Source organism: Oreochromis aureus, linkage group 12, assembly GCF_013358895.1.
Source record: "Oreochromis aureus strain Israel breed Guangdong linkage group 12, ZZ_aureus, whole genome shotgun sequence".
NCBI lineage: Eukaryota > Metazoa > Chordata > Actinopteri > Cichliformes > Cichlidae > Oreochromis > Oreochromis aureus.
Genome location: NC_052953.1, coordinates 24,742,746 through 24,758,276, shown reverse-complemented (window position 1 = coordinate 24,758,276; position 15,531 = coordinate 24,742,746). Strand labels below are relative to the sequence as shown.

At 40.1% G+C, this 15,531-nt stretch overlaps 1 protein-coding gene across 1 annotated transcript in view; it reads right to left on the bottom strand.

Moving 5' to 3' along the window:
* Positions 1-15,531, bottom strand: part of bin3 (bridging integrator 3) — a 31,026-nt gene that overhangs the window by 5,068 nt on the left and 10,427 nt on the right. The window contains exons 3-6 of the mRNA XM_031726981.2: positions 14,527-14,567; positions 10,394-10,455; positions 8,674-8,810; positions 4,448-4,488 (exon numbers count right to left, since the gene is read on the bottom strand). Coding sequence (XP_031582841.2) covers positions 4,448-4,488; positions 8,674-8,810; positions 10,394-10,455; positions 14,527-14,567 — 281 coding nt within the window. The remainder of the gene's footprint in view (positions 1-4,447; positions 4,489-8,673; positions 8,811-10,393; positions 10,456-14,526; positions 14,568-15,531) is intronic.

Below are 15,531 nucleotides of genomic sequence, written 5' to 3'. Positions count from 1 at the left end.
AATGCAGGCAACGAAAGAAAAAAAGATCCCAGACATACGCATCAAACTTTCCTCTTTTTTTTTTTCCCTGAGAGAAAGTGAAGTTACTAAAAATACTGAAACAACTTTCCCGTCTCCATGTAATTTGTAGACATGCACTGTGCATTGCATCGTATCTTAATAAAAGTCATTATGATTTAATAAAATCCCGCTCCTCAACATCTTATTGTAGCGGTACTCTCAAACCCCAGAGGACAGCTCTGCATTAAGCTTCCTCTAATCTATTATCTAATTACTGTAGTTCAGAATGGCATGAAACAATTCATTTTGTGACAATTATCATATTCCAAATGAAAATATATTCTTGCAACAAGAATCCAAGTCTTCAGCACTAAAAATAGGAAAACATTCATCTGTAACTTAGCAACAGGAATCGGAGCTTCATCCTGGGACTTGTTGCACTGGTTTTGTGTCTGTTTTTAATAGGGAACGGGAAAACTGTATACAGAACATGTTTAACCTAATAATAAAAATAGAAATTTTGAAGTTAACATGTCTGAAAGTTAGACTGCAACATGAACATTATTTCTTTAAACTCAGGTTAGATCTGGCTAATGATTTATAACAAATGGTATAGCTTTAACCAAAATATTGAACGGCTGAATAAGAAATGGAACATTTTTCAACTTTCTAAAATGTAAACACAAAACATTGACTTTGTTTTTCAAACCAGGCCACAAGATTAGTCACGCAGGTGCATACCACATGTGAGTCAGCAATAAAAACAATCGTAATAAAGAATTAGATATAGCCTTTTCTGAATGACTCATTTAAAGCAATTTATCAAGTGTGTAGGCACACTACTACAATACTTTATTGTGTGCGCCTCGGCCCATAGTGTTATTAGCCACAAAATGTGTGGGCTTCATGATTTACGTTCCTCTCCATGCCAACCCTTGCCCTGTTCTGTGTGGCGGATGAGAGAACCCGAGAGTTTGTTATGAAATCCTGGATTACAACTGCGCTTGCCTGACGTGCACCTTACTACAGGCCAGAGGGGGGAGTGGCGCGAACTCCATGTCAGACAAGCAGAGATTGTTTCCGACAGGAAGTTAAGCAAGGAGTGGTCTTGTAGTGTTTCAGTGACATCAACGAGCTCAGCCCAGCCCAGCAGCCCACACTCCACCACTATTTATAAAATACCACTCTGGCCCAGTTTACGGCAGGGGTGGATGCCGATCCTCAAATCTACTATCTGCTCCAGTGTACACACATTTGAAGTGCCAAGGGATTATGCAACTGCCCTCCAGGCATGACTGCTTTCCAACGCAGTCCTACGGGCTGATGACAACACAGCAGCAAACCAGCTTTCAGACAACACAAAGGCTGGATTCTAGTTCACCTGACAGCATGGTGCAATTTCCTCATGACACACCACGGTGGCCTGCTGTTTGCGCGCTAAAAGGGGACAACGCTGTCTGCAACTACTATGTTTGAGCACAGGGAGACTTCAGGGCCAATGCTATCCTTGTGCTGGAGGAGGAGAAAAAGAGCTAGACACAAAGCCAACTACTTGTTAACCCATTAGTGTCACTTCCACACTGAACGCTGATGTTTCAGTGTTAAATTCGGTTACTGTGACTCAACGGTACACTACCCTCCCCCACATGAGAACCCGAATGTGCTTATGCATACACTGTAATAACAGTTTTTGTTTGTTTTTTTAAAGAAAAGAAATATCCAGGCCCTGGATGTTTCCCTCGATGTCCTGGCCTTGGCTGGATAACTACCGGTCAGCCTGCAAGGTCTGTACCTGCGGTGAGCCTAGTCTGGGTGATTTCTTAAGATGGTTGAGGGCTGCAAAGGGGCCAAGGATACACCACTGTCCACGTGACAGGTCAGGGTGTGGTTTAAAAAAAAAAAAAAAGGCTGGATGGAAATAGCATCTGGAGCAGAGAGTGTGTTTATGAGCTGAGGCCAATCCACATACAGGCCAGCCTGACCCAGCAGCCAAGCCCAAGTCTGGTCTAGACACCCTCAGTCTAGCAGGCTGGCTGTCACTTTTGACTATGACCATCACATAACTCACTACTGAAAAAAAGAAAAAAAAATCAGTTTAAAACACACCACTAAAAATATGGGAAAGGGAACTGTTTATATGTAAATTACCACCTTTGTTCGTCATGGTCTCAGAAGAAAAATTAGGGTCACATCACGTGGCACGTTCTTTTAAAATATGCTTGGTGTGAAAGTGAAATAACTACCACCTGTTGTATAAATGGTTTAAAAGCAGTAGACCATGGGAATGTCTGTGACGTAAATGCTAGCAACACCTCCTTAGTCTCCCAAAAAAAAAAGAAAAGAAAAAAAAGCGCGCAAAGAAAGAGTGTGATCTGCTGCGACTTGCCTAGTGCTTTAAAGCCCACATAACTCACGCAGCCTCAGTGCGTGATACACCAGATAAGATGGTAAAAAAAAAAAAACATCCTTTTTACAAAAAAACAATCCCCCCTCCCAAAAAAAAAAAAAAAAAAAAAAAAAAAAAAGAAAAGAAAAAGAAAAAGCCTGCATCAGCCCCAGAGCTAAGGTCAACAACTCCCATTGGCTCCAAACCCCACAACCTGCTGTGAGGGCAGAGTGTTCCTCTGATTGAGAGGGGTGAAGGTGGTTTGTCCAGTCCTGGCTCAACCCAGGGCAGAGGTCTCAAAACAGGCCTGACTTCTATTTCACCCAAAAGAGCAACGAAGCAAAAAGGGCTAGGTTACAAGGCCCAGATAACACACATGCCTCAATGCCCACGCACTCCCCTCCCCTCACATAAACATAGTGATGTCATTCAGTGACCCCGCAGAGTGGATGAAACGCACGTCTGGGCCTGAGAGAGAGAAGACACTGAACGCAGGATGGGGGCAGAGTAGAGGGGGGCTGCTTTTTCGTTTGTTTATTGTGTGTTTTACCACACTAAGCATTAAGGATGGATGCCAAAATTTGAAATAGCAATCACACATGGACACAATCATGTAGCCAACACACACACACACACACACACACACACACACACACACACACACACACACACACACACACACACACACACACACACAATCCATTGAAAGTCTTCCATTAACATAACGTTCTCCTTTTCAACTCTTCTCTAATTGTCTTTACAATGACACAAGTTCACCAGAAGAGTATTTTGAGACAAGAAAAACAATGACAAATATTCATTAGTGAGAGGACTAATGGAATCTTAATGGAAGCTTTAAAGTATAGCAGCTTGTGCGTCTTGGTTTTCTATAGACAACACTTTGATAAACTAATAAGTAATAGCGCTGCGTTTTTAAGGAGGAAAAAGTAAACAGAAAGGTCAGTTTAGTTTGGCATTAAAATTTGTTTATGAACTCACTTCCTCTGTTCTGTTTTAGACTCATGTAAATGCCTAACTTTATGATCTTAAATACCATCTTTGTGAGACAGCGCCCCCTCTAAAATCAGAGCTGGTGTTTGTGTACGTGTGTATGTTTGTGTGCGAGCGTGCACTGTCCTGAGACATTTCTCCTCCTGAACCAATCCGCAGCTCTGGGCCCAGGAAGCTGGGCCCTTTGCCATATTCTGAGCCTGCCCACACGTCCGCCTGCCGCCCACCAGGAAGAGGAAATTAGAACCATTCCATCCTGTCATTGCTCCGCCACCAGAGCGCACGAGGAAGACAGGGGTTGACACACACACACGCGCACACACACGCTGACCTGACCTATCCATGTTTTGATGGAGTATTCTCTTCACATTAGTAACTTTACAAAATGAGTGTCTCACGAGGGGACAAAGTTCAACACAAATTTATAGAAATCTATACAAGCAGTATGCACATGCTCTCTTTCAAAGTATTTAATCTCCTGGGAGGAGCCAGGAGGAGGAAGAAAACCTTAACAAGCGCTCCGGAAGACGGGTGGGATTGTCCAGCCACTCCCTTCAGTACCTCTGCTTTGCGCGTGTGTGCGTGTGTGTGCAAAGTGAGGCTTAAGGAATGGAATAGCATTCACTGCCTCCTCAAATGGGGGCGAGTATTAGGAACGAAGACCAAATAAACTTTCTTCCAGACACTACCAGCACAGCAGCCCCGTTAACTCCCAGTTCGTTTTTACAATGTGTATTACTACACTGGAGGCCTTCCTGAGGTCCTGCACTGCAGCTATTCTTTCCACTCAGTTAGTGAGATATGCAGAGCAAGGTTAAATAGTAAAAACGACACAGGGCACTGGGTTTTTATCGCTCCACAGTCACATATGGAATTTAAGACACAACTGAGCTAAATCACTTTTACCATACTTCACACGGAAAGTTCACAATCCGGCTCTCCTAAAAATGCTAATTTTGCAGACTACAACTATTTGACCGCGGCCTGTTGCAGATTCAAATTTAAAGCTGGACATTTAACACAGCAGCAACACAAGAAACCGACACTTACTTTTTCAGAGGGTCGACAACAGTCTTCTGGATCTGGTTGACCTGTAAAAGTAAATAAAATAAAAAGCTGTTAACATAAGCACTGCTTGCCTTTCTAACAAGTGAAGAGACATTACAATATTATTCACTGTCAAATTGAGTTACATCAGAAGTGAAGTCGGAACCAAATAGCTTCTACATCTCTTGCTCATTAGCTGCAATGTAATGTCACAGCACAAACACCAACAATTGTGTATATTTCAAACAGAGCACATAAGAAAAAAGGGGAAGGGGAAGGGGGGGCTTGCAAAGAAACTTTCATGACGTTGACTCTTTTATTGTACACAAGCCCCGAGGAGAAACCCCTGAATATTCATTGAGCTTGCGATACAAAAGGATGGAACTGTCAGGGGACGGACATGAAAGCAAAGCCCAAATGATTTCCTGTGGAGGGTGGGCTGCCATACAAGATGAAAGTTCTTTACAAACAAACATTTTAACAATAACAGTTTATATTTTCCTGCATTCTCCTTCTGTTTGGCAGACCCGACAGGGGAAGGAAGGAGGGGAAGGGGGGGGTGTTAAATGGAAGTAAACGAACATCTCATCTCGAGGCCTCCAGCCTCAGAACCAAGTCTCGTCGAGAGAAGTTGGAGCGAAATTAATAAAGTTTCTAGAGTCATTTACATTGCAGATTCAAAATGACTGCTGCTACTAGATCTGCAAGCGTAACACGGCTAAGTTAACCAGGCAATCGAGTCAAGTGGAGAGAAAACGCTTGGAACAGAGAAGGAGAATTTAAAGCAGGGAGATGTGAAGTGACAGCTGCATGAGAACAGTGAGCAGCTCCACTAATCATATGCTCACTTGCTATTGGAAGGACAGTCAATCACACAACAACAAGGAAGCAAGATCGCAGCTGTGCTTTGTAAAAATGCCCTGACCATCTATGAGAACATACAGCAACACTCGCTGCTTCACACAGGCAGATTTCCAAGTACAAAATGGTTGATTGTGGTTTGAGGGAAAACACAGAACCAATAACAAATAAGTACATGGGAATTCACATTGTCTTTGTTTTACATATTCACACCATCTCCCCCTCCCCAGCTCGAGCGGTGCCGCTGCTTCTAAGGTGAGAGCATGCAGCGAGGAGGGAGAAGAACAGCGGCAGATTTGCTTAAGCATGCTGGTGCCCTCTACCCTCTGCCCCTTCCCACAGAGAGGGGGGGCAGAGCTATTCCTTGGAGGCCCCGCAGAGCCTGAGGCCGGCGCTCTAGCAGCAGTCTCCATCAGTGAGTCACGGAGCAGAGGCCATCCCGGCACACAGGCCTCCCAAAAATACACACAGATCGCAGAGGAAATCAATATCCCTCCAAACGGAGCATCCTCTACTGTGCTGCCGCCATCTACACTGGGGCTCAGCTTCGGCAGCAGTGTGCCGGCGGGGCTGTGCGCCCTCCTCAGCCCCAGAAATAAACACACAGACCTGGGCCACTGCTGCCTTCATTATCGCTGCACGTTTTATCTGCTGGCTCTCTCACTTGTGGGCCCTGCGGCAGAACATCTCGTCTCAACACGGAGAAGAGCAAAGGGTGGATGCTTTTGTGTCTGTTTTGCTGGAGCAATAAGGTTTTGCTGCTGTTGCCGTCAGAATCAACAGCCAGCTTAAAGGAAGAAGTTAAGAGTGGTGTTCTAGTGCTGTGCTGGGTTTTTAAACACCTAGCAAAACCTAGAGGTGATACACACAACAGACTGACCAGAAAGTACTCACAATCGCTATTTTGCCTCTAGCTCACTTGTAGCCACTCTACAAAAGAAGCCACACAGCCCAGCCCAAAGCTGGAAGTGAACATTGTGTTAAGGCAAGGATTTTATTTAGTAAGACTGAGAGCAGTGGAGAAACTATCAGATGTGACCCAGCTGTCAAAAGCCACTCTGAATAAAAGTGTGTTTTAAAACAAACAAACAAACAAACACAACAAAGAAAACACATCTATCCAGTTGGTGACTGTTGTCCTTTACAAGCGAAAAAATGTCTGGATCTAAGTGAGTGGATCAATCTTTTTCAAACAAGTGACAGTCACAGAGACTAATAGGAAGGCTAAACAGACAGTGAACAATACTATACATTATAAAGACATAACTACAAGTGACTTCTTTAAAAAAAATTGTGATTAAAAGGAAGAATGGCTGTCTTTTATTCATTCACACTCAAGTGTGTGTGGTAGTCTTTTCCCCCCCTTTAGAATGAAAAAAAAAAACTGAGTGAAAATGGGGAGAAAAAAAATAAAATTTGATATTGAAAAAAAAAAATCTAAAGAATGCAAAAGTACTTCATCCTGACAACAGCCAAACTGGCAGGAGTGCTCTCCTGGGCACTCAACCAAGCCAAGTCCTGGAACATATGCACCCTGGGTCACAAACCCACACGCTCAGTCCAACCTACATTTTACTTTGTCTAGTCACTCAAAATGGCTCCTGTAAAATTTGATGAGCTGTAAGCAAAGCAAGTCTGAAAGACTTAAAAGCTGAAGAATCAAGGAAAGGAAAGGAAAATAAATGACAGCTGCAGAATATCTGCTTGGATGCTGTCTTATGCTTTTAGCATGTTTTATTCTCAAAACAATAATACTGAGTTTGCCCGAGTGGCACGAAGTATATCCTAACAAGTAAAACCAGGAGACATGACCAGTGATACTTGTAATCTCATATATAAACACTGAACATTAGGAGGACATTTATTTACCAGCTCAAGACAGTATGCTCATTTAAAGTGAGGACTTTTGTCAGTCGTCACTTTAATTTCTGGAACATGGACATTGCTTCACTTATATAGACTGGGGAACAGGTTACAGCTTGATTATCTATGGAAACCGAGTCCAGCTACTGAGGTTTCCCAGAAAATATAAAATCAACTCTTCATTGCTCAATATGTATATTTCCAGGTGACAGATGGTCTGTTATGCCTGAAATACTTATACTACAGGTTTACCATGGAATAACAACATTACCCACCGTTTGCAAAGGAATTCATTTTCTCCCCCTTGTTGGATCATTGTTGTGGGAAAGGTTATGAAATCATTTTGGTTCACAGCAAAATATGAAAAGAAAGGGGAATATTTTTAAGGCAACAAATGTGAAAAGCCTAGAACACCTACTAGCGGGGCAATGAGTCAAGAAAACACAGATGGAAAAAAGTCAATCGGTATATGCCTTAGTGTGATCTCCTATGTTCTCTTCTGTATTTTTTCCTCTTTTCAAACCCTCCACAGCGTAGTGCCTTGAGGATCCACACATGCGGTGCCACTATGATTCACATTATAACTACCTGTGGCGATGATTCTAATCAAAAAGTGAAGGGCGCCCAGCAAATAATATGAAGAGCCCTGACAGCCAGAGAGATCTTCACAGAGTACAGCTGTGGAAGAGCGAGCAAGAATACGCTGTACCGCTTACAGTTCTGGAAAGACAGACATGCCGGTCTGTCTGCTGCTGGCCCTTAGGACAAAACATACAAGAATAATAAGGAAAAAAGAAATGGTTTCCCAAATGCAAGCGCTGCAAATATCTAAGTAGAAAGAAAAATATGTAAAATATGATATGAAATGTCCATGAAGGACGGGACAAGTGTTGGGAGGATTTCAGGTTGGGTTTGCCAGAAGTACGGCTCTGTACAAGCTGATCATAGGTACTCTACCCTGAGGGAGGAATAAAGTTTCTGTAATCCATCAAGAACATATTGGGTGACCTACCAATGCAAAAAAAAAATGTTTTTACCTGAAGCCAAATGTATTAGGAAGTAATGTAAGAAATACAACAGACCTCAGCACATAAGCTGTGAGTTACTCTTGTGAATTTTGTGGCAAGGCATGTTTTCCTCTTCAGAGAAGGCCCATCCATTGTATGAGTTATTTTAGACACCAGTGAGTCACAAATGCATCAATTTTCACAGCTGATAACCAGTAGCTTGAGCTTATAGAGGATGATACCACAGATGCTTTTCAAAAACAGCAGAAGGAAAGACATACGGATAGTTTTTAGTCCACAGGCAGCACAATATTGACAAATATGAAAACATGCATTTTCAAAAAAAACAAAAAAACAAACCCTTGTCTAGTTTCCTACTTTGCTTGTTAAAAACATTTTTTTTTTCTCCAAACGATTTGAAGAAAAACACCGTGTCAAAAAGCCAAAACAGAAAAAGAGCAATATAATAAAGATGCCAAGTGTGGGAAAGAGTCTTACCTTTTCTTGGTTGAAGGCATCCATCCTTCTCATGGCTGTATCTAAAGCAGTCATAGACTCCAGGAAGGCCTGATCCTGCTCACACAGCGGGTTACTCAAGAGGTCTGCAGAAATCTTCACTGCTGCCTTAGACATGGCTGTCAGCCATGCAAATGCGCATGCAACACACAAAGCAGAAAATACTATTAAAACACAGTTAAATTTATGGAAACAGAAAGTCACGAAACACAGATTTTGTAAATGGTTACTGAAAATGTCTGCATCTACGCATTTTAATCTAATTCCACGTAAGACTCTTACATTGTTCTGAAATTGTGGATGCAATTTTTGTGGATTAAACCGAGGCTTTAAGCGTTTCATCACTTTATATGAAGTAGGGTATTCAACAGTGAGGCTGTCGGGAAGTGCACAACTCGAATGGCACAGTGCTGCCCCCATTGTAAAAATCTGAGGGGGTGGTGGGGCTGCCTGCCGCGTTGAATATTCACCAGTGCAACAAGAATTTTTTGCCATATTTCTACACTGACAGCATCAATTACCGTTAATCTGCACTCGTGCCACTTTGTTTAGACACAGAGCATGTATCAGATTATGGCTTCACTGTCAAAACAAATGAGCTGCACTGAGGAGACACAAGCTGACGACAGCAGCTGCATATTGGCTTTACAGAGATTTGGAACAGTCATTGGTCATTTCACACTCCCCTGGGACCAATTTTCAACCAATCAATTATCACGGTGTAGCGTTTCTGCATCTCTCTCAGTTTGCACAAGTAATACATTGCTTGATCTGACAAACATTTTAATTACAGGGTCGTGAAAATCAAAAGGTGACCTGAGGGCTCGCCATTAGCAGTGAGGGAAAAGGTGAAATTCATGTCCTTTACAATTTCCTGAGGCAAGACAAGTTAACATATTTTATTTGCCTTCTGCTATTTAGCCTAATTTGACGTGTGAACAGGAGCAACCCTTAAAAAGATATTACTGGCCCTCACCAGATGACTGTCAGCACGTTCGCTAGAGTGCTGCATATAAACACATTTGGCTTGATACAGAGAGAAGCGTATTAAATGCAGTGCTGACATGCAGAGTAGGTCCAGTTCTTTGTTTGGTAGCAGTTAGTGGAGATGGGACCTGTGCAACAGATGGAATCCATTAACGATAATGAGGCCCTGACAGCTATGACACTTTGATGATGCAGACATTCATATTGCAGAGCACAAAGGAGAGGAAATGAAGAAGTCGCTCACTGCTCCATCCGTCCCCGCTCTTCCACCCCCACAAGTGACTACTTACCACAGGCCATGTCTACTACCACTTCCCAAATACACAAACACAAAACCAGCAAATAGGCAAATAAATCTTAAGTAAACAAGAGTTTTGTGGCAAACAAATACATGGATAAATGATGGCAGAGATGGTAAACCAGGATCCCCAACTGAATATTGCTCACATAGTCAAAAAAACACCCAAAACACACCTGCTATGACAGCTACAAAAGCCTAAAAAAGGAAATGATTAAGGTAGAGACTCACATACAATTGTTTCATGTCATATCATTTGGAGATCGAACACACCACAGGAAAAAAAACAGAAAAACACAGGCACTCAAACATCTTTCTGGCCCTGAAAAACATGCCAAGTAACATCAAGTGTGTTGGTGAACAAGTGCTGATCAATGGCTCACCAGGTGGCAACACCAAGTAAGTGACAGAACATACCTAAATCAGCCTCTGTGCTTTTCTTCATGTCTTTGTGAAGCTTTTTTGTCTGATCCTCCAGCCTGTGGGACAAGCAGAAGACTGACTATCAGAGCGCTTCTTGTCTCGGAGTACAGTAAAGAATCAGTTATCCTAACTCATATTAATTAATAACCTATACTGCAGTCAAGATTTACTTTATTAGCTGTAGGCATGCATTGACACATCAGTCAAACGTTGTTATCTGCTAACGTGAGCCTGATTTTAATGATATCTTCAGGTTTATCAATTGATATATGCTGTTTAAATGCTAAAAAAAAAATGAAATCAAGGCCTGAACTGTTAAAAATTTTCCACTGTTACAAAAGTAGGAATGCATACTTTCAAATCGATTCATCCCTGAAACCCTCTGAACCCGTTCATTTGGACAAAAACATTGACAAGGATAAAGAAAACACAAACCTCGAAAAAAGACATAAAACAATATGGATTAAGAAGGAATTACACATTCGACTGATTCCACATAAAATCTGTTAGCTAATTAACAATAGTGTGAATCCTTCAGTCAACTACATTTCCGCTCAAAAGCATTAACGTCTTCAATCATTCCACTGCACATATTCCATTGATGTGTGTTAAAAATGGCAATTACCAGACTATGGAGGCTGAAAACACATGCCATTCATTATATCAATTAAGGCAAACAAGGGGTTTAGAATCTCCCCTGAGACTACCATCATAACACTACTCCTATTTGATGAAAAATGTGGTGCAGTCAGGTTTTGCTTCCACCCTTGTTTTTTAAGAACAATATTAAATAGGAAGTCAGTAACTGTAATCCCATTTTTGTGCGTGTCCAGAAAATATAAAGACACTGGCAAAACGAGTAGAGCTCTTTCAGAGCTGCAAACCAGAACTGGAAGTCAAGCGGCTCCAATTAAATGTTGTAGAATTTTTTTCGGTTTAGCAGCTGGGAAACAAAGAACGATTGGTTAATCGAGGATACTCACAGGTACACTAACCAAATCTAAACTGTTAAACTGAAGGGTTTGCTTAAAAAGCAGCATTTACAGCACCATAAAGAAAAGTTCAAGTCTCCCAAAAAGCAACATACAGAAGGATACGTGGCATAAGCCAATGCACGTGCCCTTTGACAACTTTGGTTTTAGATTTTCATCTGCAAATGCATTTTCTTTTATTCTTTTGTTTGTTTATCCAAGAAAGGACAAATAGTAAAATACTTTTTTATTTTTTTTTAAAACGGAACATGTTCTCTTTAAGCTTTTGTTTCTTTTGACGTTTAAGGATTTTATACTAAATCACCACAGACCAGATGGAGGTTGTTCCAAAAATGTCATTTGCAGTAAATGATGTAACTTCATCCCATACTGTTCACACCACGGGAAAGAAAAAAACACTCTGTCAGAACAATCTCCACAGTAACTTCTTGTGTCCCTCTCACCAATTAGATAGAACTAGGTCTCACAAGCTATATTAGGCTTTCTCTAAATTAATGAAAATACACGCTTATGTTTCAAATATCCAGAAACAGGCATTTCAAATTGTAGTAAATTTATCATCAATGCTTCAGGCAAGATTTGGAGAGTATCTAATAATCAAGAGAGATTCTTCCTGTTTTCCTCTCACTACATTAAGTCAATTTTTAGCACATATTTGGACGAGGAGAGTCAGTGTGACAAGTTCAGGTCATCACAGTTTTCCTCTGTTGTTTAGAACATTTTTGCAACAATTAAACTCTGACGTGACATAAAATCTTCATATGGTATCATTTTGTTGTTAGAGCTGCAACTTTATAACTGCTTCTGACACTGTCATAAACATTTTGAAATTGTAATATGTTGTCAATCTTAGCATTTCTGTCTGAGATTACATAAAGTAGAGATATCTGACAACTCCATCTAAATGTTTAGACTGTAATACTAGACTAAGTAATACTAAGCAAAAATATAATATCAGGAAAATTAAAAAAAAAAAAACATCATTACAGCACAATCCTGCCAGTCATGCATATTAGTTTGTAAGATAGTGGGTGAAAGTATCTTACTATGTAAACAAACCAGTGCGCTCTGAGCCCAGTACACTCAGAATATATTCTTGTGATGGTTATTTGTGCATGTGAAAGTCATGTTCCAGACACTACCACCTACTTAAAAATACTGCTGCATTTTCCCTTCTCTGTCAGCACTGATGGTGAGAGCGAGCCATCCTGGATGAGTGCCATGTAAGCGTGGAGTCTCTTCCCAAAAGGTGCTAATAGAGTAACCTACTGGAACAGCTGCTGCTCCTTGTACCTATGCCCCTAACCTTCTACCCATGCAGCCACAGCCATCATGCCACACAGGGTGGTGAAAACTAAAGGTATTCAAGACTTTTAAAGAAAGAATATATCACTTACACATTGCAACATGACTATTTACTCTGATTTGCTTTTCGGCTCATTGCTTTTCACACATGACTGAGGTTAGGAACTGCAATTCCATGTAAATCACTCTTAAACCAAGAATTGTACCAGACTAAATCAGCCGTTTATTAGGACATTTGGATTTCCAATCCTGCTATTACAAAATATTGATCTTAAAAAGTGATCAAATAACATCCACAAAGAAAAAGTAAAACACTGTGATCCAAATTGGTTAAGTTGTGGAATTTCACTTAGTGTTTCACAATAATGTTTAAATTTTGTCTGAACACACAAGTCAATACTTCCTTATACTTAACACATATGAAGTGCAAATATGCTTCATATGTAGCGGGAGGAATAAGATGATCTTGTGTTAAATGTTTTATCAGCTAGCACTTTAAAGCCACTTTTACACTACACGCAGATAACAAAGCAATGATATTTCAGGCTCAGAGGAAATTATCAGGTATGTTTCCAGCAGGATGTACACAGGATATGAGGGCAAGATATGACCATCATCAATTTGGAGGATGCGACAGGTTATAGAGGAAAAGTGTGCACATACAGAGAGACTATGTGCATCTGCATGTAACCTTTCAGATCTCATTTAGGGGAGTTTTGCCTGTTCTTCTCGTCAAGGCTAGTTCTATGAGATTCAAATCTGTTTTACACTGCTGGTACTACAGATAATAGAACATAGAGCTGTATTTTGTTGTAGATCATAGAGATTATTCAAACAGTAAAACTAAAATGATGTTGAAATTGGTCAATATGGTTCAATATGGGAGAGTGTTAAAGTACAGATTATTTTTGTACTAGAAGAATTTAAATGTCTTCAGTCAGATGGACGAACTGCAAACACAGGTATCAGTTACTACTAAGTGTACTGCAGTTAGACCACAGGAGCACCATGATGTGTTGATATGGATCTCTAGGGTGGAGAACCTAAATGTCTCTACATGCCTGCTGCTCTGACTCATCTATAAGGTCTATTGGCACCACACCTTCCTGATAAAGGGCCCTCCTACTCAACAAAACCTGAGAGGAAAATGATGCTCCCACTCATTTTGCTGGGCCCTCAGGGAGTTTTTGTAACCTCAGCCTCCCAGTAAGACTGGGCCTGATGTACTGAGCTTACAAGTTTTGCATTTTAAATGATGTGATCCCTACTTGCCTTTGTTTTACAGAGAAACTGAAATAAAGGTCATTAACAGAATTTCTACATCCATGATGACATTAAATTGTAAAAAGGTTGATATTTCAGCTGTGGCCAAGTCTGAAATTTCTTAATATTTCACATCAAGAAAAAACAGAGTCCAAAACTACCAAAAGCTGGAAAAGAAAAAAGAAAAACTTCTTGTGCAACAAGGAATACTTAAAATGTAAATATGCAGTCAAAATAACTGTTAGTTATTTCAGATTTCTTACTTACTTTATAATCCTGACTAGTAATTGTACATTAAGTAATTTCATGAGAATAAAATTAATAATAAAAAAACATTACAGATTTTTTTTGTTGGCAGGACTGTAATGACAGACATCAAGATATTTAATATATACAAAGCACCAAGCTAAAACAAACAAAACATGATCATGAAAACACTTGGTAACACATGCATATTTTTGTAAAATATAAAATGTTTATTTTAATACCGATGCAACTCTGAATAACACAGAGAAACTTTAGTCACTGTCTACCTCATTAGTCTTATAAAGCATAATGGAAACTTACTTTTGGAGTTTGTCATATTCTCGCTCAAAGTCTCTTTCAACCTAAAAAAAAGAATGCATTCCAAGCATATTAGCATTTTGACATAGTACAAATAATGACTCCAAAAATTAACGGACAATAAATATATGTGCAAAATATAATTATTTCCAGCAACAATGATTACTTGAGAAGGCTTTTGTTTTCCCACTTAGATATGTTCACTGTCTTTACCTGTAGGATTATGCAACAAGATTTACGGACAGTGCTTTGAGCAGCTGAAATGCAGGTAAAATGACTAGGTTATGTTTAAAAAATTATTTTACATTTAATTACACCTCTTGCGTGGACTCCTTCCTTCCTTGTCCAGGATCTTTAGACCTACTGGTAAGATTAAAGTTCGGGCCCTTGTTAATCAACTTAGCTTGCGGTTTGCTAAATGCTCATCTAAATTGAATTGCTTTGTGAGTACAGCCTAAAGTTGTTATGGTATTTTGAATTGTGACTAATATCTTAGGAAGTTCTACAGATCGTTAGTATTGTAGTTCTAAATAACAATAGTTTTGATTGGTTACATTAATTTAGAGTTTTTGCGGTTGGAAGAGAGCAGAACTAGTATTTTGCTTGGCTGTTAAGTCCATGAATTTCAGGTTTCAGATATCCTTTTTGGCGAATATAGCCACATGAGTCTCTCAGTTGAGTAGGTTTAAGTGGTTTATTTGTTGACTTAAACTTGAATAGTGTTGTAAAATATGTAACTTGGTAACATTTTGATGTGCTGCTGTGGTTGATGCTTATACTTTAATTACAGCTTTGGTTATTTCTTGCTAGAAGTTTTTCAGAGGAGTGTTATTTGGGAATGCTATTAATATAATTCCCAAACAATTTCCAGTGATAAAAAACAGTTTGGCCATGCATTACTGTATGTGCTAACTATGAACACTTATGTATCACCACTCCTTAATTTGTACCTGCCATAGGAAAAACTGGATCTAGTAAACTGATAGGTGTCTGCTTGTTTTGCGAGCC